Below are 26,505 nucleotides of genomic sequence, written 5' to 3'. Positions count from 1 at the left end.
ATGTATTTCCTACACTTCTTTCCCTCACAACATTATGACATAGATTAGGCATTGCTTTACATATATTTTAAATCATGTTTCTTGTTGTTGCTCTTTGATTTAAGCACAATGATTCTAAAGTCATTAGCCTGCGCATGGTGGAACGATATATACTTCCCATTATAGCAATAGATTGAAGTTGAGACAGACCACACTAAATGTCTCTGTGTTGTCAAGAATACAAATGAAACAGAGTTAATGTATTCTCTGTGCATAATGGGGCCGATGTCAAAGCTTTATCATGATCTCATCATATTTAAGGATGATTTCTTTGAACCAAAAGCAAACAGGCTCTTGGTCACATGCTTTTTAATGTAAAGGCCTACATGAATGCAGTCTTTGTATAACAATGATCCATCAAACATGTGGTACGGCGGCTTGGCTTGAACAATCATTGATTCGGATCCATTACATTTCAAGGTTAAACCAGCTTTGCGGTCCTGATCCTTTGTTGGAATGACATTGAGTGCTGTCTTTTTTTAATGACTAAATCTATCAGTATAAGCATTTCAGTTTGAAATACAGCTGCTGGAACCTGTCCTGTGCAAGGTGTTTAATTGTTTGCTTTATAAGTGCCCCCTTGGTTTTTATTGGACTAATTTATTCTGAATGGAAACCCTAGAGGGTATAAAGCCATTTGTTTGACATTGCCAGCTGGACTCTGTCCGATAAGAGATTTTTTTACAATGAGGTTAGGCTCTGGGGTTCGAAAATAATACACAATGTGGAGACAAGGTTCACTGAGACAGAAAGAAACTGAATGATAGAATCAAAGGAGAGGCCTTGGAAAACAAACCAATAATCTGACCAGACGACCAAGGAGATCAAGGCAGGAAAAAAAATAAAGTTTGAGCAAAGCTTTTACCACAAAACATACAAGTAAAGGGGTTCCCCTTCACTTGAAGATATTGAAACGTACAACTAAATGTCTTTTAAGCATTTACTAAAAAACATCCCCCAGCTCTCTCTCCATTTCCATAAAAAATAAAACGCACGTGTGCACATACACGCGCGCGTTCACACGCACATGCACGCACGCGCGCACACACACACACACACACACACACACACGCACACACACGCACACGCGCGCGCACATACTGTATGTGCTTCATCTCGGCACATAAAAACCTGTGTGCACGTGAATTTGCATGCACTCAAATTTCATAATACTTCACACAGCAATATGCATCCCTAGGCACATTTCAAGCATACAATATATAAATGCAGATAGTTCCACCACGCAACGCACTCTCTCAGTCTCTCTCTTTCACACGCACGCACGCACGCACGCACGCACGCACACACACACGCACGCACACACGCACACATGTACTGTACAGTAAACACATCTCTGTATTGCTGTACAATGCGTGCATTGTGTGAGTTATAAAAAGGGCACCTTTTCATTTGGGCGTGTTGACCTGTGTAATGTATGTGGGAAGCTGTTTGCTGTGGGAGAGAAGAGCGGTGCAAAGGTGAACACAGCTCTCAGAAAATGAAAATGAAACTAATTACACTGAAAATACAATGCTGTGCAGTGGTGAGCTCAAGAGATGGAGTTTTTCCAGTTTTCTGTTATTTCCTACATCGCTGGCGTAACATTCTTCTTCTTAGTTTACATAAACGGAATTTGTCAGTAAAATCTCAGATGATTCAAAGATGACTTAACCCATTTTGGGGCGGGAACCCCTTTTGGTGTTAGCATTATGTTATGCTTTAGCTATTGAAAAATAGCAGATCTACAAGCTCGTAGCGTGCCACCGAGTGGCGCGCTACGAGCTTGTAGATCTGCTATTTTTGAAAAATCAAAGACATTTTTAGAATCTGATCTCAGGTCAAAATGGGTTAAGGGGGTTAAAACGTAACAATAGAATAAGACTCCACCTATATATGAGCAAAGTTATGAGCTCGCATAAATTAAATATCCCCAAAACAAATAGGCCGTTGCCAGGGAATGATTAAACTTTTTTAAGATTATTTACAGTGTGTGCTGAGTAGACATACTGGGAGTTATTTATTTGTGTACCATCAAAAACATTTATGAGTCTGTTTCAGCAGTATATATGCTCCACAGACACAACCAAACATAAATCTACTGGTGCTCTGTCTCCCTATACCAGTCGCTCATCTCTCGCTCGTATCGCCCGTCTCCTCTCGTCTCTCAGGCCCCTCATCACCTGAGTAAGTGCCTGGTGCTCATAAAGATTCATCATCAATTACAGATGTATCAGTCCTGATTGGATTTTTGGGATGAGCCTAGGGGGGGGGGGGCATTTGATTTGTTGTAGCCGCTTGTAAAGGGTGGCACTTGATAACGGCCACATCAGAAGTTGAAGCACGACTTGAAATTAGTGTCCCCTGATTTAGGAGTTTAGGAGTTTAGGGTCGGAAAGGGGAGATAAGATGAGGTGAGTCCGAGTCGCTACTGCATGACATGATGACAGCAAAGGTCTTTCAGAGTGCCTTGGTGTTCCAGACAGTGAAAAAGCTGATCACATCACATCAACTTTGCAGACTTTACAGATGGTGACCTCTGTGTTGCCATGCCCTCCTCTCTGCCCTCACTTTCCTGTCTCTCTGCACTGTGCTATCTAAAAAAAAATAGGAATACTCTCAGGACTCCACTGTACACGCCATAATCTATTCACACATGTGTCATACTGTTAAATTCTTAAAGGACCACTTCACCACTTTTCAATCTATCTTCATATAATAGGTCCTCACTAATAATCATGATAAAATGGCACCATTTGTTGTGTCTCATAGGAGGACTGTGGGCAGTTCAGAAACCGTCTTCCAGTGACATCATCATTAGGCAGATTTTTTTTTAAACAAGATTTTTTTACAAAAATGTTTAGATTTTCATTATCGTGAGAACGATGGCTTCCATTTTTGCATTGCAACTTTTCAGGACTAGAAAGACTGCAGTTTCTATTAGCTTGTATTCCCCATCGATGATGTCACTGGAAGACGGTTTCTGAACTGCCCACAGCCCTCCTATGAGACACAGACCGAGTAGAAAAGAATTGCGCCATTCTTTCATGATTATTAGTGAGGACCTATTATATGAAGATAGGTTGAAAAGTGGTGAAGTGGTCCTTTAACGGCTGAAGAAATTCTTATCTAACACTGAGCTCAATATTTTGTAGGAGGAACAGTTCATGAATGGTGTGCATGAACTACATTGAGTGGTTTAGCAACTTGGACCCACACAGCCGGAGATCTATGTGATCTCCACAAGGTGGTGTTGTGTGATCATTAGGGTCATTTTCAGGTCCTGCCTGCAGGGTGTCACACTGTGTGCTTTCTTTGTTGAAATTAGAGCTTCCCACATTGCATTCATATTTCTAGCAAGACACTCAACCCTATAACTAATCACTGGGCACTTGCCACTTGCTCCTATAGGACAAGTCCTTTGAAGGCCAGGTGTGTGCAAAAGCACTGTCTTGGCCTGGTGGCCAACACCCCAACAACATCTAAAGGGGATACAATTATTTAGATTCTGATGTAATATTGCTAATGTAATAAGCTAATATAATATTGTAGCCTATTAAACCTGACTGTGGAATACTGTTAGCTGCTCATCTTCTGGTTTCAAGAGCTACGTAAATGTGACTGTGGAAACCAATTGCTGTGGAGAGGATCCCAATTAAACGAGACGGAGAAGCCAGCCGTTCATTACAGAAGCTTTGGATGAATCAGGCCGAGCAGAGGCGGCTGTTAACAACCTAACAACCATTGACCTTCGAAATGAGAGTCTGATGGATCCGTGAAAGGCAGTCCATTAACGATCAGTCATCCAGCCATCTCCAGGTGCCAGATGATAAGGCCAAGGAAGCATGGCAGACCAGAGTGGCAAGGACTCATCTACCATTCCTATCTCTTATCTGTCCTTGTCACTTTCAGTTTTCAGCATAATCATCCACCTTTCTGCAAGTCTGCATTGTTCTATCGTCTACCAAACCCTTGCTCTTGGTAGGCATTGAATCAAGAATCACAAGAGGGTTTATTTGTCACTACTCATACGGTACAAGCAGTCCACAATACTGCATGTGCAAACATTGGATTCCAATCAAAAGTAGAAACATACCGTACTACTCTTCTCGATAGGACAACAATTTAAATTTAGTTCTTCAGTCAATACACAATCAATAGCAGCAAGCCAACGTATAGGACGACTAATTATACCATAGTGGCTTGTAAAATCCAATTATTAAAGCACCATACCCCCCCCCCCCCCCTCCCACTAACACACTGTCCTGGTGGAAATCTCTCGTTTCTGTCAGAGTGAACAGGCCTTGTCTGTGCCATCCAAGTGGAACTAACCACTACTCCTGATTGGCTTACTGCCGTTCAGTGTAAAATAATCAATCAATAATTAAAATGAATTAAGGCCTTAATTCTGAGTGCGATGCCCTATTGTAATTCAATTAATTTATTGTATTCTTCTTATTCTCATGCCACATTAATCACATGTTTGAACGCTTGAAAGGTTGCAAAACTTTGTGGTGAGAAGTTACGTACGTTTTATAGGTCTTGTGGGGTTTATAAATTGAAGCCCCACTTTACAGTTTCTCCTACAAACTTAAGGCACCTTTCCATAATAGCAGGGAACGGTTCTGAGCCCAATGGAGGATGGTTGAGAATGGCACCAAATGTTTTTCCATTTGCCCATGGTTTTTACCCAGTTTGGCCCGACACAGTCTAAACGGGGAAGTCTGGCCCGACACTTCACAAAAACATTTTGGGATGTTTGGTGGGGGTTTGTTTTAGGCCTGACCAAAGCATTGCATATGCACACAATAATTGTAAAGACGTTTTGTTTTCAGTGCCAGATTCAGTGCCATGGGCCGGGCCGGGCCGCCGGGGCATCAAGGCCACTGTGGCTTCAGGGCATAGCATCTTCTGAGGGGCAGAACATAGAAGGCCAAATGAAGGGAACAAGCCGCCATGGCCTCCATGAAATGTATGCCCTGACTGACACATTCTCACACTGGACAGTGGAGGCCACCATGCAGATCATACCACCTTCATCAGGTACATCACCATGCAGATCATACCACCTTCATCAGGTACATCACCATGCAGATCATACCACCTTCATCAGGTACATCACCATAGCTTTCCTTCTTGAATTAAAGAGTTTAATGTTAGAAAGTCCAAGGACTGACTTCCGGTATGACACCAAAGAGAGCGGCAGCGTAGAACAACAGCTCCCAGCAAGGTCTACTTTATTTCCCCTAAAAAACAACTATATTCCGAAAAATAAACACAAACATGGAAGGGGGAGACAAAAGAAAGACTAAAAGTGATAAAACGACCACCAGATCAGAAAAGAAAGGTAGACAAACAACGGAGAAGAGTTGCGACGGCAACGTGGACCCGGAGCTAAACGCACCAGGGCGAAACGCCATGGCGTGCCTACAAGCAAGCATGGAGGCGATACACGCTGATATAAAAGCCATGAGGACCGAAGTTAGGAAGGAGTTGGAGGGCTTTAAAGAAACTCTTTTCGAGCAAATGCGCAAAGACATGGCAGACCTCAAAGAAGAATTCAACAGCAAGCTGGCTGGGCTTGTCACCGACTTGCGGGGCGCCGTGGACGGCGCGGAGCGGCGAGTGGAGAGCGTCGAGGAGTGGAGCTCAGACGCCAAACAAATGATGAGTTCACTACTACAAGACCACGAGAGACTGCAAGAGAAGGTATTGAACTTAGAAACAAGGTCTCAACGCCAAAACCTACGTTTATACAACGTTGCAGAAAACAGCGAGGGGAATGACATGATGGGGTTCATTAATAACTTCATTAAAACTGAATTAGCACTGGACATTGACCTGGGCATACAGCGCTGCCACCGATCCCTCGTTCCCAAGCCACCACCGACCGCCACCCCTCGTTCAATCATCATGTGCTTTCTGGAGGACAAGACCAAAGAGCTGGTACGTAATACAGCGTGGAAGAAAAAAACTGTCCTACTGAATGGCAAAAGAGCTTATTTTGATAATGACTACCCTCAACAAATACAGAAGAAGAGAGCCGCGTATGCCCCGATCCGCCTGCTCCTAAAAAATAATGGAATCGCCTTCCACACCCCCCCCTTGACAAAACTATGTGTGTTTTACGATGGGGCCGGTCGCCCCACGGGAGCCAGCACCACTTACAACAGCATGGAGGAAGCAAGAGAGGATTTGAAGAAGAGGGGGATCATGAGCACCGAGGAAGAGGAAAACCTTCGACCCACCGCCACCTCCACCCCTACAACTACTACCGCAGATAACCTGGCGAAGCTGAGGAAAACATCTTGGGTGAAGGTGGGGAAGAGGACACCACATGACCGAGACGCACTGCGAAGGGCAACACAGAGGCTCAAGGAATTCCGCCGCACCGCAACTCCCCCTCCACTAACCCCCCCACTACCAGATTGCGACATCACCATAACTCATAACGCTGATTGATCTACGACGGAGAAGTACATGGGAAGTATAGGGAGATGTCTTTGAATTCATAATGGGACATAAGACCTGGAAAATTTTCACCTCTCTTTGTTTTTATATTTTATTTTCCCCTTTTTACAATACTACCTTTGTTTGGACATACTTGACTGAATACTAAATACCTGTCTGATAGGTTGTTTTATACTCAGATATTCGATATTAGCACAGACCTGTTGTCTGGGAGACCAAGCTGGGGCTCAACAGATGTCATATCACTGTACACTAAGTTCCTGTTTTTTAGCAGTTAGTTAGTGTTGGAAGGGCCTCCTGGGACCCAGGAGATTACCTTTAGCAGTTAGTTAGTGTTGGAAGGGCCTCCTGGGACCCAGGAGATTACCTTTCCGCTCATGAGGTATTGCTTTATGAAAGAAACCTCGAGTTGGAAGTCCTGTCTTTGTTTATATGTTTTTTATTTCTTAATTTAAAGCTTTATATTAATGTATATAATGATGAGAAGTTAAGGCCGCCTTGGGTTCACAATGACAATATTTGTACAACATAGGATAGCACAGATTATAATGAGACGATGATTAGACTTAATGTTAACGAGCTACAGAACCCAATTAAGATAAGTAAATTGATAGTTGACAGAGAAAACCAATAATTAAATTGGATAAAACGGATAATATACACGGAAGTAGATATTTGATGAATGACCATTGGATGTATGTGTGAGAAAGGAAAATAGGTGAGACTAAACTTGTGTGAAGACATACTAATAAGGGCATACTATTGTCGTTGCTGTAATGTTAGTTAAGGCTATTGTTGGGACTATTTTCTTGTCACATATTAAGGTCTGATTATATTCATGAAAATATTAATGGTAATGAATCAACAGAATATCAATGTGCGGAAAAACAGACGTTGCCAAAGTGAATGTTCGGTTTGAAAACACTGGAAAAGATTGACACCATCTTAGCATAGGACCTCAATCTATTTGGACTGGATGACTCGTTGCATTCTGAATGTTAACAATTGAAATGTAACAATTATACTGTACTGTGATGCCCGAGAGAACTTGCTTGTTCACAAAAACAGAAAAGAATAAAAATAAAGTTTCCCAAAAAAAAAGAAAGGCCAAGGACTAATAGTAGACTGACCTGCACACATGCCTTGCACATATGAGCCCAGTGTTTGAAGTCCACCTGAGAAATCCTAGTAGCTGGTTTGCCCAATTACCAAGTGTAGCATTTAATTTAGATAGACTTATTCCTAATCTCAACTATTTTCCCTTCGGGTGCAAGATTGTGTCACTGACAAAGTTATGCTCAGATCAAGAAACCAACTTCCGGGGGGGATAGAAAGAGTGAAGCCTTCTCCGACATAATACGGAGTCCTAACAGCAGCAGCTATAGCTAGCTATCCAGCATTCACTTGGTATGGTGCATGGGATGGGAATGAGCCATTAAACAATATTGAATATTATGAAATATATTTCCATAGCTCTTCTCATTTAGGTAAAACTAAAAACACAGCTGAACCTACAAGACATCCTTTTTTGAATGGTTGAATGCTAGGAAAGAGGATTAAAGGTCATGTCTGAATGTGTGTGTTTGTGTGTGTGTGTGTGTGTGTGTGTGTGTGTGTGTGTGTGTGTGTGTGTGTGTGTGTGTGTGTGTGTGTGTGTGTGTGTGTGTGTGTGTGTGTGTGTGTGTGTGTGTGCGTGCGTGCGTGCGTGCGTGCGTGCGTGCGTGCGTGCGTATGTATTGTTTATATTAGATATATTTCTATGATTTGAAAAACAAGTGGATTGGTAATACTAGCGAGTACTGCGCTCTGCCAGGTGCCCAGAGTGTGAGGGCATGGCCTGGCAGGCTGAGCAGAGCAGATGGCATACAGTAGCATACAGAAACGACAACACCTCTTCTTACTCATCCGACCCTGCTGCATGGCAGCAGCTCCAGTAGCTTGCGATTGTTTTTTCAATCCATCCCATGAGAATCCACACAGATCCACAGATAATCATAAAGGATTTAAGCCTCAAAGGTTTCGGGGCAGACGTAAGGAGTCCTGCAGTCTGGCTCAACGCAGCTCAGCTCTGCTGGCTCAAATAGGAAGGAGAATAGAGAGAGAGAGGGACATAGGCAGTCATAGGAAGGAGAATAGAGAGAGAGGGACATAGGCAGTCAGACAGAGGCAGACAGACAGAAGCAAAGACATGTGGGAGAGAAAAGAGTGATGAACTCAGAAACTGCTACCTTGCTTTGAGCCGGATGTACCATTCATTGATCTCTTTTGTGGCAGAAGTAGAGCAACCAGGGGCCATATGTATGAAAGTTTGCACAGCAGCACACTAAGTACAGGAGATGCCCACACGGTAACGCGGAGACCTCGCGGGTTTTCAGACATTAGTGCATTTTTGTTTTACTTCAACTTCTTTATAAAAAATTGCATTGAATTGAGAGAGAGAAAGGATAGTTGTTTAGAGTTTACACTAGATGAAGTAGGAATGCTAAAGTTTAAACACCAAGGTACCGAAACAATGTCATTCATTAGTAAACAATATCCTGAAATGGTACCAGTGAATGCTGGTACTATCATTGGTATTGACATACTCACCTTTTTATCCTTTTCTAGCTGACCATTTAATTGCACAAAATAATTTGATCACTTTGGAAATGAACTATAACAGCTGTGGGTTCGACATACTATAGTTGATGAAGACAGCATGTTAGCATAACGATGAAGACATTGAACTTGACATTTCGCTGCAGCGAGTTGGTAAACCGCTGAGTTCTCCGGTATTCGCACACAATGGGCCTCCTGCACATTAAGTGCACAGTGTGCATAGTATGCACACATCTGTGCTTAAGCCTTCTTTCAAACATTTTAAACACAAATGATGCCTCAACATTTTGTTACCTGAATATATTCTACACATTCTCACCGGCCTGACCAACCTGTCAAATATGATGAGTAGGTAGGGGAAGATAACAGAATGCAGACCATGAACTCAACATTGAAAACATGGCAGTGTTGCCATTAAAAATACTGAAAACCTGAGTTGGTGGCAAAATCATGCGGACAATATACCCTCGTGGCTTGTCTATTAATTTGACCTTTACTGCTCGCTTGGGTGCGCCAGCTGCTCAAGCCTGCACTTCTGCCAACTCAGCACCCTCAAAGCTCCATACTTAGAGGGTGGGCATCGGTTCTGATTTGATTCCACCATCCTCGACATGGCAGTTTTGGAGGGTTTTCTTTGCACATTGACTGTGGTCAAATTCTAAACATCAGTGATTTAGTGTTTGTTTGAGTATAATCCACCACCGCAGCACCACTGCCATAAACATGTAGTGTTGTTAATAGGAATAAACACAGAAGCACCCGGGAGGAAGTGGAGTTCCTGTTTCTACACAAAAAAGTAAATGGGATCTTGGTGTGAGTACAATAACAGTGTTAATATATTGTAATGAAGACAGCTATTTTACATTTGCATGAATTGGCTTAAAAACAACTTTTCGTCAAGATTCTTCAGTAAAAAGGAAACATTACTTTACTAATTAGCAAAGTGACAGCCAGAAAAGCTTGCCTTTGAGAACTTGTGCACTTTGAAAGTATCTAATCCCTGTATGACTAAAGAGATTTAAAGCTATTAGTATCAGTGATTTAAAATAGCTGACAGACATGCTAATACTACACGTACACAGGCAGGGTGTGTTGGTAGAATATTGATACTAATTTAACTTTAAGTCACTTAAACACTTCCATAAACTTATTATATAAACTTGGGCCACTCCTTTTGTCTCCCCTACACCAATTCCCTTCACCAAAAACTGACGATCTACAAAATATACAGTATTTTAACTGTAGGTCGAGCATAATTAAAAAAAGTTATTAAAAAAAATATTTTTATTTATTTATTTATTATTATTTTTTGTGGCTTTCGCCTTTATTTATTTTTATTTTTTTATATATTTTATGGAGGGACAGACAGTAGGCTGACAGGAAATGGGGAGAGAGATGGGGTTGTGACATGCAGTAAAGGCTGTCGGGATCGGGAGTCGAACCCGCGGCACACTGCCAGACTGGATCACCAGCCAAGGTGCCTGGACCGCTGAGCCACGGCCCAAGCCTATAATTCCAGTATTGACAGAACTGCATTAACACTGTTGACGACAAGTCACACAAGTCACAGTATAGAGACGACTTCTGACCAGGGGATAAATGCAGTGTCAAGAAGCAATCTGCCAGGACTACTATTGCTGAAGGGCACTACCGCCTTTTAAGAGGTACGCTCATCTATAAGTGATGGAACACCAACAATCACCTGTCACACGCACGCACGCACGCACGCACGCACGCACGCGCACACACACACACACACACACACACGCTGCATGCATTGCACATAGTGTACCACTTTGGACAGAGTTTTGATTGGCAGCTCAAGCGGTAATGGACTCTGCATATTGCTGCAGTCAGACCTTTAGCGTAGCAACACGTGTTAACCCCTCCTCCTCCAGAGTTTATAAACCAATGAGAGGCCCTGATGGTCGGGGGTTACCAGCACTCAATATGGAAATCAGTGTGAATGTGTAAAACTGGCAATAAAGTTTTTTTTCTTATTTTTTCCTCGTTTTTTTATTGGTATTAGGTGTATGCATGGCTGATCAAAGAGCGGGAGAGCATGTAAAAATATAAGAGAATTATCTTTTTTCATGGAGTGGTGGCTTCATGGAGTGTGCAGTGTGTGCTGTGCATAATGACATGAATGCATAATTCAGACACCAGCAGGCTCCTTCGCCCTGCCATCGCAAGGTAACCAGCTATAGTCAGCACTAGTCGTGATCTCGTTCAGGGCTCTCCTTGACTGCAAGACCTGCAGTAAGCGAACCGCACCCCCCGTACCCGTACTGGCTCTAATGGAAACGTGTCAACGGAAACACCATCACAGAACGTCACAGGTTCTGGACAGGATCCAGGTTTATGCAAGGCTTGTGGCTTGTGTGGCCTTCGTGTAGTCAAAAAGAGCTATTGGACAGACAGGTGCTGTCAGGCGTCATCGTCGTGACCACACTGCTACTGAATATACTGTGTGGGTCCTCCAGGGGAAAACATTTAAATCATGTCCTCATTACACTGCCATCACACACACACCGAGGTACCACATAACCACAGAATCCATCCATCCATTTCCCTATTCTTGGCCTGTCACACCCTTCCATTTCCCTATTCTTATGGTCTGTCTATATGCACGGCACGAGGTACTGCCCTCGTTGGCTGAACAAACACAGCTAATAATATTGTGTATTTGTCTAATTATTATTATTAATTATTATACATGTCTCTCTAATAACTCATTCCCATCCAGGGAATTCATCCAGTTGCCTGGATGAGTGAACACACACACGCACGCACGCACACGCACGCACACACGCACACGCACACGCACACGCACACACACACACGCACACACACACACACACACACACACACAGCCAAAGGCCTGTCATAAAAAATATCTGTATGCACTACAGCCTTTTATCTGCTGCTATAAAATACAATACAATACAAATCCAGTGTTTCAAACCACTATACATTTCTTTCTGTGATGTATATACACAACAGCTCACCCCACAGACAGCGGTACAGCAGAAAAAGGAACATTGGCACACAGCTTGGTATAAAATAGGAAAATATTCGCTGATGACTCAGCACTCCTGGTTTCGGGCGAGGACAACATGCAAGTTGAGGAAGCTATCAGTTCTGAACTCAGTCAAATCTGTACTTTTCAATAACAAACATCATCATGACCTTGGGTTATCACACCTTGGTAAAACAGAAACAATTATTCTTTTTTATTATGATTGTCAGAGTTGATAATAGTAATCTCAAGCAAAGAAGAGATTACCTATTTGGGCTGTACTCTTGAAAAACAAACTGACGAGTGAAAGCATGGCATCAAAAGTGATCAAAAAAGTTAAAGGGGAAAACCACCCATTTTCAACATTTTACTATGTCATTAATATACCTTAGAGCAGTTGTGTGATAATAATAAAAAAGTCCCCCCATTCTGTGTTTCCTAGAACTGTAATTATGAAAAAAAATCATTAACATGGTGAAACACATCTTGATGACATCATCAAGATGTGATTCACCATGTTAATGATTTTTTTTCAGACCTCCAATTCTAGGAAACACAGAATGGGGGGACTTTTTATTATTTCCACACAACAGCTCTAAGGTATATTAATGACATAGTAAAATGTTGAAAATGAGTGGAATGCTCCTTTAATCAAATAATGATTATTGGGCAAATGTTCCTCTTTTGTCAACGAAAGTGCTCTCAGGACTCTTGCCGGAGCTCTCCTTCAATGGCACGTTGACTATGCTTGCACCTCTTGGTTCTCCAACATACCAATGTCACTAAAGACTAAAGACCTCCGAAAACAAACTGATTCGACTACTTCTCTCCCACTGAGCAATAGTCGTCTATTAGACGTCCTTCTATGGGTTATAATAAGGCATGCAAACCTCGCACCTTTGGTATGCAAATTCAGGGGGGTGTGCCATTTTGAAGGTGATAAGTCACTCCTTCATAGTGACTCCTTCAAAACCGCGCTCAAAGGGCACCTACGGACGGCTGCAATTCGAAACTGGCCCCCGTAAAAAATCTGAATCCCCCCACCGCCCCCTCCCCCCCCCCCCTTTTTTCCCCTCATTGTATATGTTTCTTTTCCCTTTTTACCTCTATGATGAATTCCTGTTCTGTTCTTTGACTATATAGAAGTGTCTATTTGTACGACTCTAAATGTTTTGATGAATTGAACATGGTGGACCCTCTTGTAAACAAGTGTAATGCTTAATTGGGTTGTCCACTCACAGTTAACAGTCTTTGTATTGAGTTTGTGCTTGAAATGTACTGTAATTCTGCAAACTGTTAATACATATTTAAATCAATCAATATAACTGGCCAACGGATAGGCATACATATAGCAGAACAACAACAGTGCATCAAAGTATTAAGTATTAAGTGTATTAAGTGTTCCCTCCTCCGCGCCCATACCCGAGGTGGGGTTGGCGAAAGGGCCTTTCTGTGTGGAGTTTGCATGACACATGCTCTGTAGACCTGGATCTTAGTTTGCTGTGTCAGCTTGCTGTTGGTCCACACCCTGTTGGTCAGTCTGGACATGGTGGTAGCTGCCTTGCCAATGCGCTTGTTGAGCTCTTGGTCAATACAGAGGGAGTCTGAGATTGTTGAGCCCAGGTACACAAAGTCGTGGACGACCTCCAATACGTAGTTGGAGATCTTGATGTTAGGTGGTGAGTCCACGCCCTGTCCCATGATTTGTGTTTTCTTCAGGCTGATTGTAAGTCCGAAGTTGTGGCAATTAAGCCTCACTGAAGCGTCTCATGAGCTGCTGTAACTCTTCAGCTGAGTGGTAAATGGTAAATGGTGCATTTATATAGCGCCTTTATCCAAGGCGCTTTACATAGATTGTGCATTACATTCACCCATCCACACACATGCAAGGTACCAACCAGCACATCGGGAGCAATTTGGGGTTTAGTGTCTTGCCCAAGGACACTTCGACATGTAGACAGGAGGAGCCGGAATTCGAACCGCCGACCCATGGATCATTGGACGACCTGCTCTACCTCTTGAGCCAGGTCGTGGTGATTGCTGCATCATCTGCGAAGAGGAACTCTCGCAGGCACTTCAACTGAACTTTGGACTTTGCTCTTAATCTTGAGAGATTAAAGAGCTTCCCATCCGTCCTGGTCCGGAGATAGATGCCCTCTGTGGCAGATCCGAATGCATGCTTCAGCACGAGAGAGAAGAAGATCCCGAACAGGGTCGGGGCGAGGACGCAGCCTTGTTTCACTCCACCACGGATGTCAAAGGCATCTGATGTTGATGTGTGTGTTGTGTTCAGACAGAATCTACACTATAGCTGTTTATAGGAGGGGCTAGAACCCCTTAAAATGACTCCAGTAAAAGTTACAATTTACAATTTACAATTTAGGCATTTAGCAGACGCTCTTAATCCAGAGCGATTTACATTAAGCAAGAACAAAAAGCATGGGAATACATCACATATATAAAAAGCATTTATCATGAAACGTAACAGTGGAATATCTATATAATGAAACTATACATATATGCTATACTAAGCTATACATATGTACTATGACGTGCTATGACTACATACAATGCAATTATAGTGCTGTCTACAAAATAAAGTTAAAGTCACCCAAACAAAAATCATATTAAAAACATTAAATTACATTAAATGTCAAATGTAATGTTACTACTAGTAGCCTGTGGGTGAAAGTTTATTAGCAGCTGCTATAGAGGGTATAGTGTGCATGCATAAAGTGAGTGGCAAATCGCATAAAGTGAGTTTAGTGTCATTTAACGTTGTTTAATGCAATCAGATTCTGTTTGGATGTATGGGCTGTCAAGTCCAGAAAGTAGTTTTTTGCCCCTCAGTAGGCATTCTCGCATAACTTCCAGGTATAATTAAGGACCAGCATGACCAGCAAGCCAAGCATGACAGTTAGATGATGTACCTTAGACTATCGCCAACAATGAGCAAACAATCTGCAATTCTTATTCCCTTGACTATGCCTGTGTAATGCTTACATAATCCTTAGTTAATGATATGCCTTATCTGATAATCCTGCCTGATAGAATATACGCCTTCTCTTAATACCAACCCCATTTTCCTCCCCTCTGAGGAATATTCATTAATCCCTTTCATCAATAGGAGCTCTGGGAGGTCACTGTCATTGCGTCTCGTCACGAGAATCATTCACTTTCTGAGAAAATGCAGCAGAAGGAGCCTCATTCTAAACAAAGAGTGGAAGGGACATCTTTCTGTTGGCTGGATACATTATAGACGGCAGGTGGTCACACTGGTCAGGTTTCTCCCCTTGCTCTGCTGATCATGTGACAGGAAGTAATTAGGATGTTTAGAAGCAGTGGCACCGTGATTTCCATTAGCTTTCCACTGTAGGCAGCTCAGCCAGCTGAAGAATGCACAGCAGCAGTATAGTACGTAGCTCACCTGGGAGAGCACGTACCTTTTCAGAGTTTACAAAAATCACACCCGTGTGAAGTGAGGGGCGCTAATATATTAAAGTCTAACTCGTGTTGATTAGGCGATGTAATGGTGATGTAAAACAAACGGTGACAGAAACTTATGAACTATTATTACTAGTATTACCCTGACATACATTCCCATCACTCGATCGCATTGCACCTATCACAGTACCTTTTACTAAAACAAGATATCATCAATAGCCAATAAGGGCACATTATAGTATGTGCCTGAGTAACGACTCAGACTTAAAGGACCACTTCACCACTTTTCAACCTATCTTCATATAATAGGTCCTCACTAATAATCATGATAAAATGGCACGATTCTTTTCTACTCAGTCTGTGTCTCATAGGAGGGCTGTGGGCAGTTTAGAAACCGTCTTCCAGTGACATCATCATTAGGCAGATTATTTTTTAAACAAGATTTTTTTACAAAAATGTTTAGATTTTCATTATCGTGAGAACGATGGCTTCCATTTTCGCATTGCAACTTTTCAGGACTAGAAAGCCTGCAGTTTCTATTAGCTTGTATTCCCCATCGATGATGTCACTGGAAGACGGTTTCTGAACTGCCCACAGCCCTCCTATGAGACACAGACCGAGTAGAAAAAAATTGCGCCACATGATTATTAGTGAGGACCTATTATATGAAGATAGGTTGAAAAGTGGTGAAGTGGTCCTTTAATACAATCAGGTATGTTTTACGTGTAACTGTTGACACCCGTGTGAAGTGAGGGGCGCTAACATATTAAAGTCTATCTCATGTTGATTAGGTGATGTAATGGTGAAAGAAACGATGCAAACACAAACATAAAACGCCATTAACAATAAAGAGACAATATGACTTAAATGACACATTATGACGTGAATTTTCCCTTCATTGTCAATGCGTTTACAAAACAAACATTGAACTAAAGACAAACATTAAACCTGTGTATAGGAGGGGCTAGCGCCCCTCAAAAATATATATCGTAAATATTATTACGATTATGTAATAATAATAATAATAATAAAACTTTATTTGTATAGCACCTTTCATGACATGAAATGCAGCTCAAAGTGCTTTACAGAGCAATGAAGAGAGAAAAAAAAGAAAAGAAAAGCAAGGTTGAAGGTAGAGTAAGTGGTTTTCTTTTGTTAAAACGAGGCAAATTGCTAATGCATGCCTCACACAGTTATGCAATACCCATACCCATGGTCAGAGTACTCGTTGTACTGCATATACCGTATGGAGATCCCTGCTGTCATCAGTATATCGGTTGGATCGGCATATATGGACAACTGGACAACTGAATCTCCATGTATGCCTATATATATGGGCGTAACGGTCCTACTGTACTGTTGACCAGGAAGAACTGTACGTTAAGGGGTACTGTCTGATGGATAATTTTGAGTTATTGTAGATCTGTTATTTTGTGGATGGAAGTTTCCATTATGCCCCTTGCCCATGTATTTGCCATGTGCCTCAGGTCACACTGTCCCACTGATTTCGGTTTTCACTTCTCCCCTAGCCCAGTGTTTAGATAAGTATTAATTCTCCCCCCAGCCAGCGTGCTGATAAAAGTATTGTTTTCTCCTGTTTGCCACAACACCCAGCGTGTCTGTGGAAAAACACCCTGTTATTCGGCCTTGGTGCTTTGCCAGAGCAGACAAGTTGTCTCCTAGTTACGTTAACTGGTCGGCATTAACTGAGAATTATGAACTACATTTACATGAAAAACTACATATCCCATACATTATGCTTCCTGGTTTAGATAGGAAGTGACAGTGAATCCCTTCTGTGTTTGACACGTTGCTCTGTGTAGCGTATTCATCTGATTACAGTATCCCATATATACCCTGTGCATTTTGTGGCACAGGGGAAAGACATTTTGTAATTTGGCTGTATGTGGGATCTGTCCTTCTCTCCGAACTGAAAATGAACTGACAAAACCATATCTGCTCTGACTGGACTCACTTCTTCCTGGTGGTCTCATCTTTTCTATTGGGTATTTAAAGGTATTTTTCTAAAAGAGTATTTCCTGCTTAAGGTAACATTTGGATATGGATAGTATTCCTGTTAAAGCTAATTGTTAACTTTGTCATCTGAAATGGTTTAATAACCATTTTTCCCAATTGTTAGAGGCTCTCTGCCTAGATTTGTGGTGCAGAGTATTTATTTATACTCTGATTACTTTAGAAAAGTATTTTTATAGTTTCAGCTCTGTTGCAACTCAGTAATACAGTATTATACAGTCCTTTTTATCATTAGTGAATCATTCATTGTCCCTTCTACATTTTATATGCAACAAATTGGTCTTATCTTAAATATTTCCAACACTGTCTGAAGATCAAAAGTAAATTTGTCCCGGGTCCCAGGTTAAAATTCCAGGTAGGATTTGAAACATGAAAGAAACCTTCCTAAGCTCTTTGGAGAGCATGTAATCAGTGAATTGGAGAGGAATTGGTTGCTAAGACATATGCAAATTGTGAGGATGCCACAATGGCCCTTATGGTGCTCATTATGTAACTAAATAAATGTTACTCAGAGTACTCTTCAAAAGCACAACATTTACTAGTTTTGGAAGAGCCACCCATCGACTAATCTAATATACGGCAACCTTCCCCGTGTTTCTTCACTAGTCCAATCCAGAAGAACACAGTTTGCCGGCCACTGCTACAGAGCTGACAATGAGGTTATATCTTCCCTTCTTCTCTGGAGTCCTGCCTCAAAGCAGACCAGAGGTAGGAAACTGTCGTTCCTTGATGTCATCGCTAGGGACACATGCATCAGTAAGCAGGAACTGGGTGTGGCAATGAAGGACCGGGAAGTCTGGCGTGGCATTGTGAAATCCATGATCTCGACCGCGGTCGAAAAATGATGATGATGATAGATGTAATATTTAGGTCTAGTTGCAGTGCGCTAATATTGTGTCCGTAGGTGACGCGTTTTTATTTGTTGTTTTTATTTAAAGAAAAATTCATTTTTTTTTAAATCCACCAAATAATGAATGAACAGAAGGTGACGCGTTTTTAGGCAGCGATTGTTTTACACCGGCAGCTACTAGTAGTAGGAAGTAGTGGGCGAGCAAATCTGTATTTTTGTCCTACACAAACAATAAATTCCCATTGACAATGAATGGAGAATGTACGTCATATGTGGACAAGCAAATCGACATGTTACGTCATGATGATGCTAAGAGCGTCCCTCACTTCACACGGCCAACAACCGCAGACTACTTCTATGGCCGATAAAGTAGGTTAGTTAGGTGGCACCTGGGTTCGGGGGACATTGTGGGGGCTGGGGGCGTGTTCCAAGCCCCGGACACCGAGAGGAAGCATTGAAGCGAAATGGACATGCTGGCCGTTCATAGGTATAGCCTACTGCAGCTCGAGTGACACTGGGCCTTACATGAACACATCGCGAGTCAATACACAATAGTGGCGGTGCTCGTTCATGACTCGCACGCACACTCACGTACGCACAGTGCTCGTTCATGACTCGCACGCACACTCACGTTCTCCCCGTGTCCCCTAGGGTAGGTACCCTCACAAAAAACATGCAGTAATCTGGACTCTAAAACGGCCTCCCCTTGGCCAGCCGGGGCGCCTGATGGAGGGGAAAGGAACTGGTTGGAATAACGTGTTCCTTTCATGCGCTATATGTCCATTGTCCAACCAGGGAAACTGGCTTGGACTTTGGACTGTTGCTCTCCCCATGTTGGCAGAGTACATAACATGAGTAGGACATTCTAGTCTGCTTCCTGCCTCACAATGTCGTTTTGTATATTTAAAAGTCACACCCATGTAAAGTGAGTGGTGCTTAATTTTTATCATGATGTCAATGTATGATGATGACGATTTATTGACCCACAGTAACCACAGTAATAGACTAATGCTACAGTACACATGTTGGAGCGGTTAGTACTGCTCAAAAACAATGCTTTCAGAAGTAATTTTGTTGGATATATTATGTTCCCTTTGATTTATTTGCCTTTGCCATATCACATTACCACATGGGCTTGTCTGGGATAGTGTCACTCATGGGAGAGCCCAGTGTTCAAAGGGGGCAGGGTTCTGCTTACTGTAGTCTCCATGTAGGAGACGTAATGCATTTTCTCCATTTAAACAATTTCTTGCGACGAGAGGAGGAGCACTTCCAGACTGCTGCACAGAGGGCCAGATGCAAAGACATCAACAGATCTACTACAGTATAGGTACAGTACAAGATTGAAGTTTGGTTAACTTTCTCTTTTCAGTGTCACCTCTGTGATTCTATGTCAAAACTAGTGTAAAGATGGATCAGCTATTCTAAATGAAAGACATGGTAGAAAACTGGAGGAAACAGGTGGTGTGTGTATATCATAATCGGTAGCAAGTAAAATTGTTTTGCAACAAACTCCCAGAGAATGTTCTGAGAATGTTCTGTCAGAATAACTTAATTAATAACTAGTTTGACAGACAGTTTGTATTCACTTTTATATTTCAACATGCATTAACATAATTGTATAATCTTTGATGACACATTTAATTAAAAGACACTTGTTTAATTGCAGTGTTTATATTAAAGAACCAATATATCAATATAGACCTGATTACTTGATAATAAAAAAAGTAATTAGTTTTGGCATTTACCTTATGGAAATAAACATCTCTCCCAAGGGAGCCAACATGATGCTAATTTACTAAGTCAATATCATGGTAATCATGGTTTGTTTAGTGAGGCTACTGTAGAGTGTATATATGCCAGATGTTCTTGTTGTAATTGCTTGGAAAATGTCTCGTCCAATTCTTCATTGTTACTGTATATCATGACATCTTGTACACTTTTACAAATGGCACTCATTAGTGAAACTGATAGTCACCAAGCACTGTGGCTCCTTGGAAATGAGCGGAAGGACAGTGCCAGTGGTACAATGGTAATTGGTTTAATTAATTTAGGCCTGACCTCAAAATTAAAAACAAATCTTCTAAATCCTTTTCTGAAATAAATGTTCACGATTTTTCAAAAATAGCAGACCTACAAGCTCGTAGCACGCCACTCGGTGGCACGCTATGAGCTTGTAGATCTGCTATTTTTCAATAGCTAAATTATAACATAATGTTTAAAACACCAAAAGGGGGTTCCCGCCCAAAATGGGTTAATTCAGTTATGCTCTACTGGATGTGATTGTACAGTAGCACAATGGAATTATTAATTCATAAATTAGTTAATTAATTGATTAATTCATTACAAATGAGACATGAGGTTTGCCTTTATTTATTTATAAAATGTGCAAATGCTTATTGTTTTTATAATAAATACCTTGGATGGAAATGTTTTATAGAATCACAGAAAGCTAATAATTAAAATACATTTTAAGAAATGTGTCCTTTTAATAGTAATAATAATAATAAAACTTTATTCATATAGCACTTTTTTAAACAAAGTTACAAAGTGCTTTGAACAGTCAGACATCAATAACAACAGAATACATCACTGATGCAAAAGAAAAAAACAGTAAAAAATGCTAAATAACAAACACAGATAAGAATCAGGGAGATGCAAAGGCTATAAAAATGGGTCTTCAGGAGGGTTTTAAAATGTGTTAGAGACTGGGCTAGCCTCAGTTAATCTGGTTACCCCTAGGTAAGGCAGCTACCTACTGTAGTATCCAGGACTGCAAACAAAAATACCTCAGGTCTCTACATTTAAATACTTAGGAATAAATATGTCCATTATAAATATGAACATATTGCGAAGGGTATTCATTTTATATCCAGTATGCTAGCCTTCCACTACCTACTCCTCCCCGTTATAGATACAGGGCCTCACTACAAAATGTATTTAGAAGGGGAACGACTGGCAGTTTGGAAAGTGGAATGTTAAATGGCATACACACACAGCAATGTTTAAAAAACATGTCATTGTGCAACCCCTTGGTCTTTCCATCTTTAAGCCCTAGTGCAAAATCAGCTCAGAACCACAGTCAAAGATCCCACTACTTTTTCCCGTTGTTTCGGCTAATTCCCTTTCCCACAGTGGATCTGTTTCCGTTTGATTCCAACGTCCAAAAACAAGTCGTATAGGTCTTAAGAATAAACAAATAATAAAGCAAATAATAAAGCCTGGTTTTCAGCTATTTTATCTAAATTATTGTTACTTTATTATTATGCTCTATCTTGATTCACCAGTCAAACCAATGTCAAGTCAAGTCAAGTCACTGCAAAGCTGCAGAGTGCTGCCAGAGGAGGAGTGAGTTAAATTGACTGCAGTGGTGACCACAGCCAACAAGGTTATAATGATTATTGATCCCTTTTCTAGAAAAGAGACATTCTGCTCACAATAAAGGAGCCCTAGAGGGAAAAGGCATTGGTAGGACTCGCATTCAACTGCATTGATGTATGCATTATAGGGGCTGCCGTCAGCTTTCCTTGCATGCAAAGGTATATATACACAGTAAATGAATAATGTGTGAACAACCCAGAAAATGTAATTTCCACAAAATTACCACCATCCATACAGGTCATCCATATAGGCCTACATACTGTAATAGGCCTACTCACCTGTTGCTTTGACTTGTAACCGAGACATGGTAAACAAGAATATGAGCTGCACCCAAACAATAGCGGTACTGCATGGGCATACATTAAAGTTACACGGTCTCTTTTCAATCCCTATCCACCCCAGGCCTTTACCAAGGACAACATAGAGAGTCCAGCAAGCTGCCCCCAGCTGTGGAGAAGTTAATTGCTTTCCTCAACAGAAGGAATTGAACCTCCAAATGCTCAGAGGAATTGAATGCCCTCTCTTGGTGACAACAAAGTCATGTGTGCCCCTTGCTTCTGCTGGTGAGATGGGCCTCTGGCTATAAGTCGCTACCCGCTCTCACAATCAGCAATGTCCTTTTTACAGGTAAAGCTAGACTCATGTACTTGAACTACAGTATTTTTGCTTGTGAATTGTGCAGTTGTATACACACGCACACACACATACACATACACATACACACACACACATTGTGTTGTTTAAAAAAAAAAAACAGGCCGTCTCCATTTCCCTGTGCTTCCAGTGATTGCATCCAGTGAGTGAACTGATCAACTTAGATGGATCACTTCATCTCCGCCTCCTACGCGTACATCATAGGAGATGACGTCCCTGGCCTGGCGGCGGCCTACCTTGCTTTTCAGGTGAGGCTGACATCAGTGTTTTAGAAAAAGATCACCAGCACTCACTTGGTCCTTATAGGATCTCTTCTTATTTATTGAGGACACCCAGCAGCAGATTGATTGCTCACTAACGTTTGGGCCTATACAGCCTTCCTCAGCGCGTGCTGGCGATCTTTTGAAGGATACTGTTTCTGCCAGAACCGTGCGTGCACTCCATCCATACACGTGAACTGTGAACTATTCAACTGACAAGAGTTTTTCAAGTTATGACATCAGTGGTGTTTGGCAAAAAACATTGCAAACAATATAGAAAGAAACAGAATTGTTAATATGACCAAATGTATATGCATAACATAATGTCTCATTCTCTTCCAGAATAGATACAGTATCCTGTGTTTTTATAATTTTAAAGGAAGTGCAGGGCATGAGGGGTGCAGAAAGTGTCAATTAGGGCAACACATTCTCACACATGTCATAATTTTACCTCGCCTTCTGACGTTTGGCAAAATACTTCAATTACCTCAATTCTTGACGTATTTCGGAAAAATAATACGTCATGTCGTGACTTAAGTGTAAAAAGGTCACGCTCTGACGTTTTTTATTTTTCTGTCTAAAATAATCTGAAGCTATATTATTATTCATGTCATGTTAGAGCCTGAAATAAATGTCAGAGCTGATATCGACATATAAATTTGAAATAAATGCTTAAACATGTCACTATGTCTAATGTTATAACCATTGGGTTAACCAATGCTAACAGCTTCCCTGCTAAAGTATGCAAATTCCGCTAAAATCCGCCTTTTTGTACACAATCGTTTTGGAAGATAATACTAGTCTTTTACTAACTGGCTAACAGAAATAGCAGATAAAGAAGTATTAACACTGATAGTTTGTAAAAAGTGTGTTTATTTTGGTCCGCCTAAAGCTAATTCATGCTAATGTTCCAGCTGGGGGCACTGGTGGAAAATGTGGAAATGGCTTCCTATTTCCAATAGCAGAAGAAGAAGACTCGAACGAATTTAGTGTAAACATTGTAACATTATGTCACCATAACGTGGTTATTATTAGTTGCTTTGGAATGTACCTGCCATGAAAATTAAGGCCATAATAACGCAGATCGCATCGATATGTAATATAGTGCGATAATGCACTTGTTTAGCTACAGGATTGATATCAATATATTAGCTAAATGTAGCTAACGGCTATCGTTGCGGCGTTGCCAGTTTCTGCGAGATAAATAAGCAACCCGCCCGGTATATGAAAACAAGACCAAAATAAGCGAAAATAGCCGATCTACAAGCAATTAACAACACAAATCTTGTCCAAATCTGATATGGGGTCCCAGTCCCTGGCACAAAATACATTTTTTGATGTAGGGTTCTTGGGCAATACATAATTCTGGGGGGTCCTTGACATGGAAATGTGTGAAAATCACTGGAAACTTTAGAAACAAGCCCCCCAAAAACGCAACCTGCAAGGCTGCAACTACCAATAAGCTCAAAGTCGCTTATAATAAGAGGACTTGGCAACCCTCGCAACAGGAAGTTAAGTCATTTGACACTACTCGGTGAATATAAATAATAATAAAAACATGTAGGACCAACTTCCTGTAGCGAGGGTTGCTCTTATTATAAGCGACTTTGAGCTTATTGGTAGTTGCAGCCTTGCAGGTTGCGTTTTTGGGGGGCTTGGGCTTGTTTTCATATACCGGGCGGGTTGCTTATTTCTCTCGCAGAAACTGGCAACGCCGCAACGATAGCTACATTATTTAGGCGGACCAACATAAACACACTTTTTACAAACTATCAGTGTTAATACTTCTTTATCTGCTATTTCTGTTAGCCAGTTAGTAAAAGACTAGTATTATCTTCCAAAACGATTGTGTACAAAAAGGCGGATTTTAGCGGAATTTGCATACTTTAGCAGGGAAGCTGTTAGCATTGGTTAACCCAATGGTTATAACATTAGACATAGTGACATGTTTAAGCATTTATTTCATATTTATATGTCGATATCAGCTCTGACATTTATTTCAGACCTGCTCTAACATGACATGAATAATAATATAGCTTCAGATTATTTTAGACAGAAAAATAAAAAACGTCAGAGCGTGACCTTTTTACACTTAAGTCACGCCATGACGTAATATTTTTCCGAAATACGTCAAGAATTGAGGTAATTGAAGTATTTTGCCAAACGTCAGAAGGTGAGGTAATCATGATGAGACAATGCTTGATGTGAATAACCAATAATGAAGATAAATATCTGCCAATATCAATCTTTTACTGTTTCTGCCTATAGTCAGCTTCCTTGGTTGTCTAATTCATGCTCCATTGCTGTAGAGTGTTGAAAGCCAGTAATCCAACGTTTAAGTCAAAGTCAAAAAGAAGTCAAAAAGAGTTTCAGAGCAATGGATCCCATGTAGCACATTTATAGTGATCTAAACTGGTCATTCGCCATATAGCTTCACAACAGTTTGTAGTTTTGTTAACTTAGGTGTTAAGGTGTTTTATTGCAGACGTGTGATGGGAGAGCCCCTATGTGTATGTCCTTGTTGATGTACAGTAGTCAAGTTGATTGTTATATTAAGTTGACATGTTTTATGCATTGTTTTGTCTGTGTTGTGCCCGAGGACCAAGATGATGCATCTCAAGGGGCTTTATATCCTCCAAATAAATTTCAAATAAATAAATAACTTATCCTGAACATTAACATATAGTGTGAACAGAGTAAACACATCAATATCCAATACGGATACAGACAGCAATCCTAAATGACAAGATCTGTTAACTCTTTTGTGAAGTTTACCGTACATTACTGTATCTTTACATCAGTAATATGTATATTCTATTCAAGTTGGCTGAGAGCGGGGATTTGCTGCTGCTGAAGAGCTTGGTGAGGAAGAACCCAGAGGTCCTGAGTGAGAGGGATGAAGCCGGAGGCAGTCTGCTCCATCGTGCAGCCGCAGGAGGTCATGTCACCGTCATTCAATTCATCAGCGCTGTCGGCGACTCGCAGGGTGAGCATACCTCAGTGATCAATCATAGCAGGAGTCTCGCTCAGGTATAAAGACGTGTTCCTTTTCCTGCTGTACCGCTGTCTGTGGGGTGAGCTGTTTCTGTGTATACATCACAGAAAGAAATGTAGAGGTTTGAAACACTGGATTTGTGTTTTATTTTATAGCAGCAGATAAAAGGCTGTAGTGCATACAGATATCTTTTAGTTAAAGTCGTTCCTCAATGACAAAGGCCTTTGGCTCTGTGTGTGTGTGTGTGTGTGTGTGTGTGTGTGTGTGTGTGTGTGTGTGTGTGTGTGTTCTCTCGTGAGTTGCGCGCGCTATATTCATGCATTGTGTGCATGGGTTATCAAGGAGTATATACTGTACATCCCCTTCCCCAGAGGTGAACAGCTGTGATGAGCATGGCAGTGTGCCCCTGCACTGGGCCGTGGAGAGGAACCAAGCCGAGAGCTGCAGAGCTCTTCTGGACCTCGGCGCCGACCCCAACATCCTCAACATGGCCTGCATGTCCCCTTTGCACCTGGCTGTCAAATGGGAACACAACAACTTGGTGGAGGTCAGGAACCCGCAAGGAAATTAACCTCCGTGGCTGCATGTGTTGTGCATCTACAGTCCATGTTGTTTTGGGGGGTTTTTTTGGGCTCGAAACAGTCACCTACAAGAAATGTAATGTAAGGAATGTAAGCAAACTGCAAATTAAATTAGAAAGTTTAAATAAAAGAGAATTGACTGCAGAATTATGCTGCGGCATAAAAAAGAATCAATCCACCTA

The 26,505-nt window shown here is 41.4% G+C and overlaps 1 protein-coding gene across 4 annotated transcripts in view; it reads left to right on the top strand.

The window, feature by feature from the left end:
* The first annotated feature begins 17,462 nt into the window (after positions 1-17,462).
* The window catches only part of trpa1b (transient receptor potential cation channel, subfamily A, member 1b), a 47,320-nt gene continuing 38,277 nt past the window's right edge, over positions 17,463-26,505 (top strand). For 2 of the 4 annotated variants that reach the window (XM_079489122.1, XM_079489119.1), the window contains exons 1-6: positions 17,475-17,584; positions 19,714-19,782; positions 22,236-22,460; positions 22,618-22,735; positions 25,571-25,733; positions 26,114-26,289. In XM_079489122.1, coding sequence (XP_079345248.1) covers positions 22,652-22,735; positions 25,571-25,733; positions 26,114-26,289 — 423 coding nt within the window. In that variant the 5' untranslated portion in view covers positions 17,475-17,584; positions 19,714-19,782; positions 22,236-22,460; positions 22,618-22,651. Of the gene's footprint in view, positions 17,585-19,582; positions 19,783-22,235; positions 22,461-22,617; positions 22,736-25,570; positions 25,734-26,113; positions 26,290-26,505 lie in introns of those variants that run through there. The other 2 variants (XM_079489121.1, XM_079489120.1) reach the window with 2 other exon arrangements.

This window comes from Electrona antarctica, assembly GCF_951216825.1.
Source record: "Electrona antarctica genome assembly, chromosome: 20".
In the NCBI taxonomy this organism is placed as follows: Eukaryota; Metazoa; Chordata; class Actinopteri; order Myctophiformes; family Myctophidae; genus Electrona; species Electrona antarctica.
This window is presented reverse-complemented; position numbering and strand designations above follow the sequence as displayed.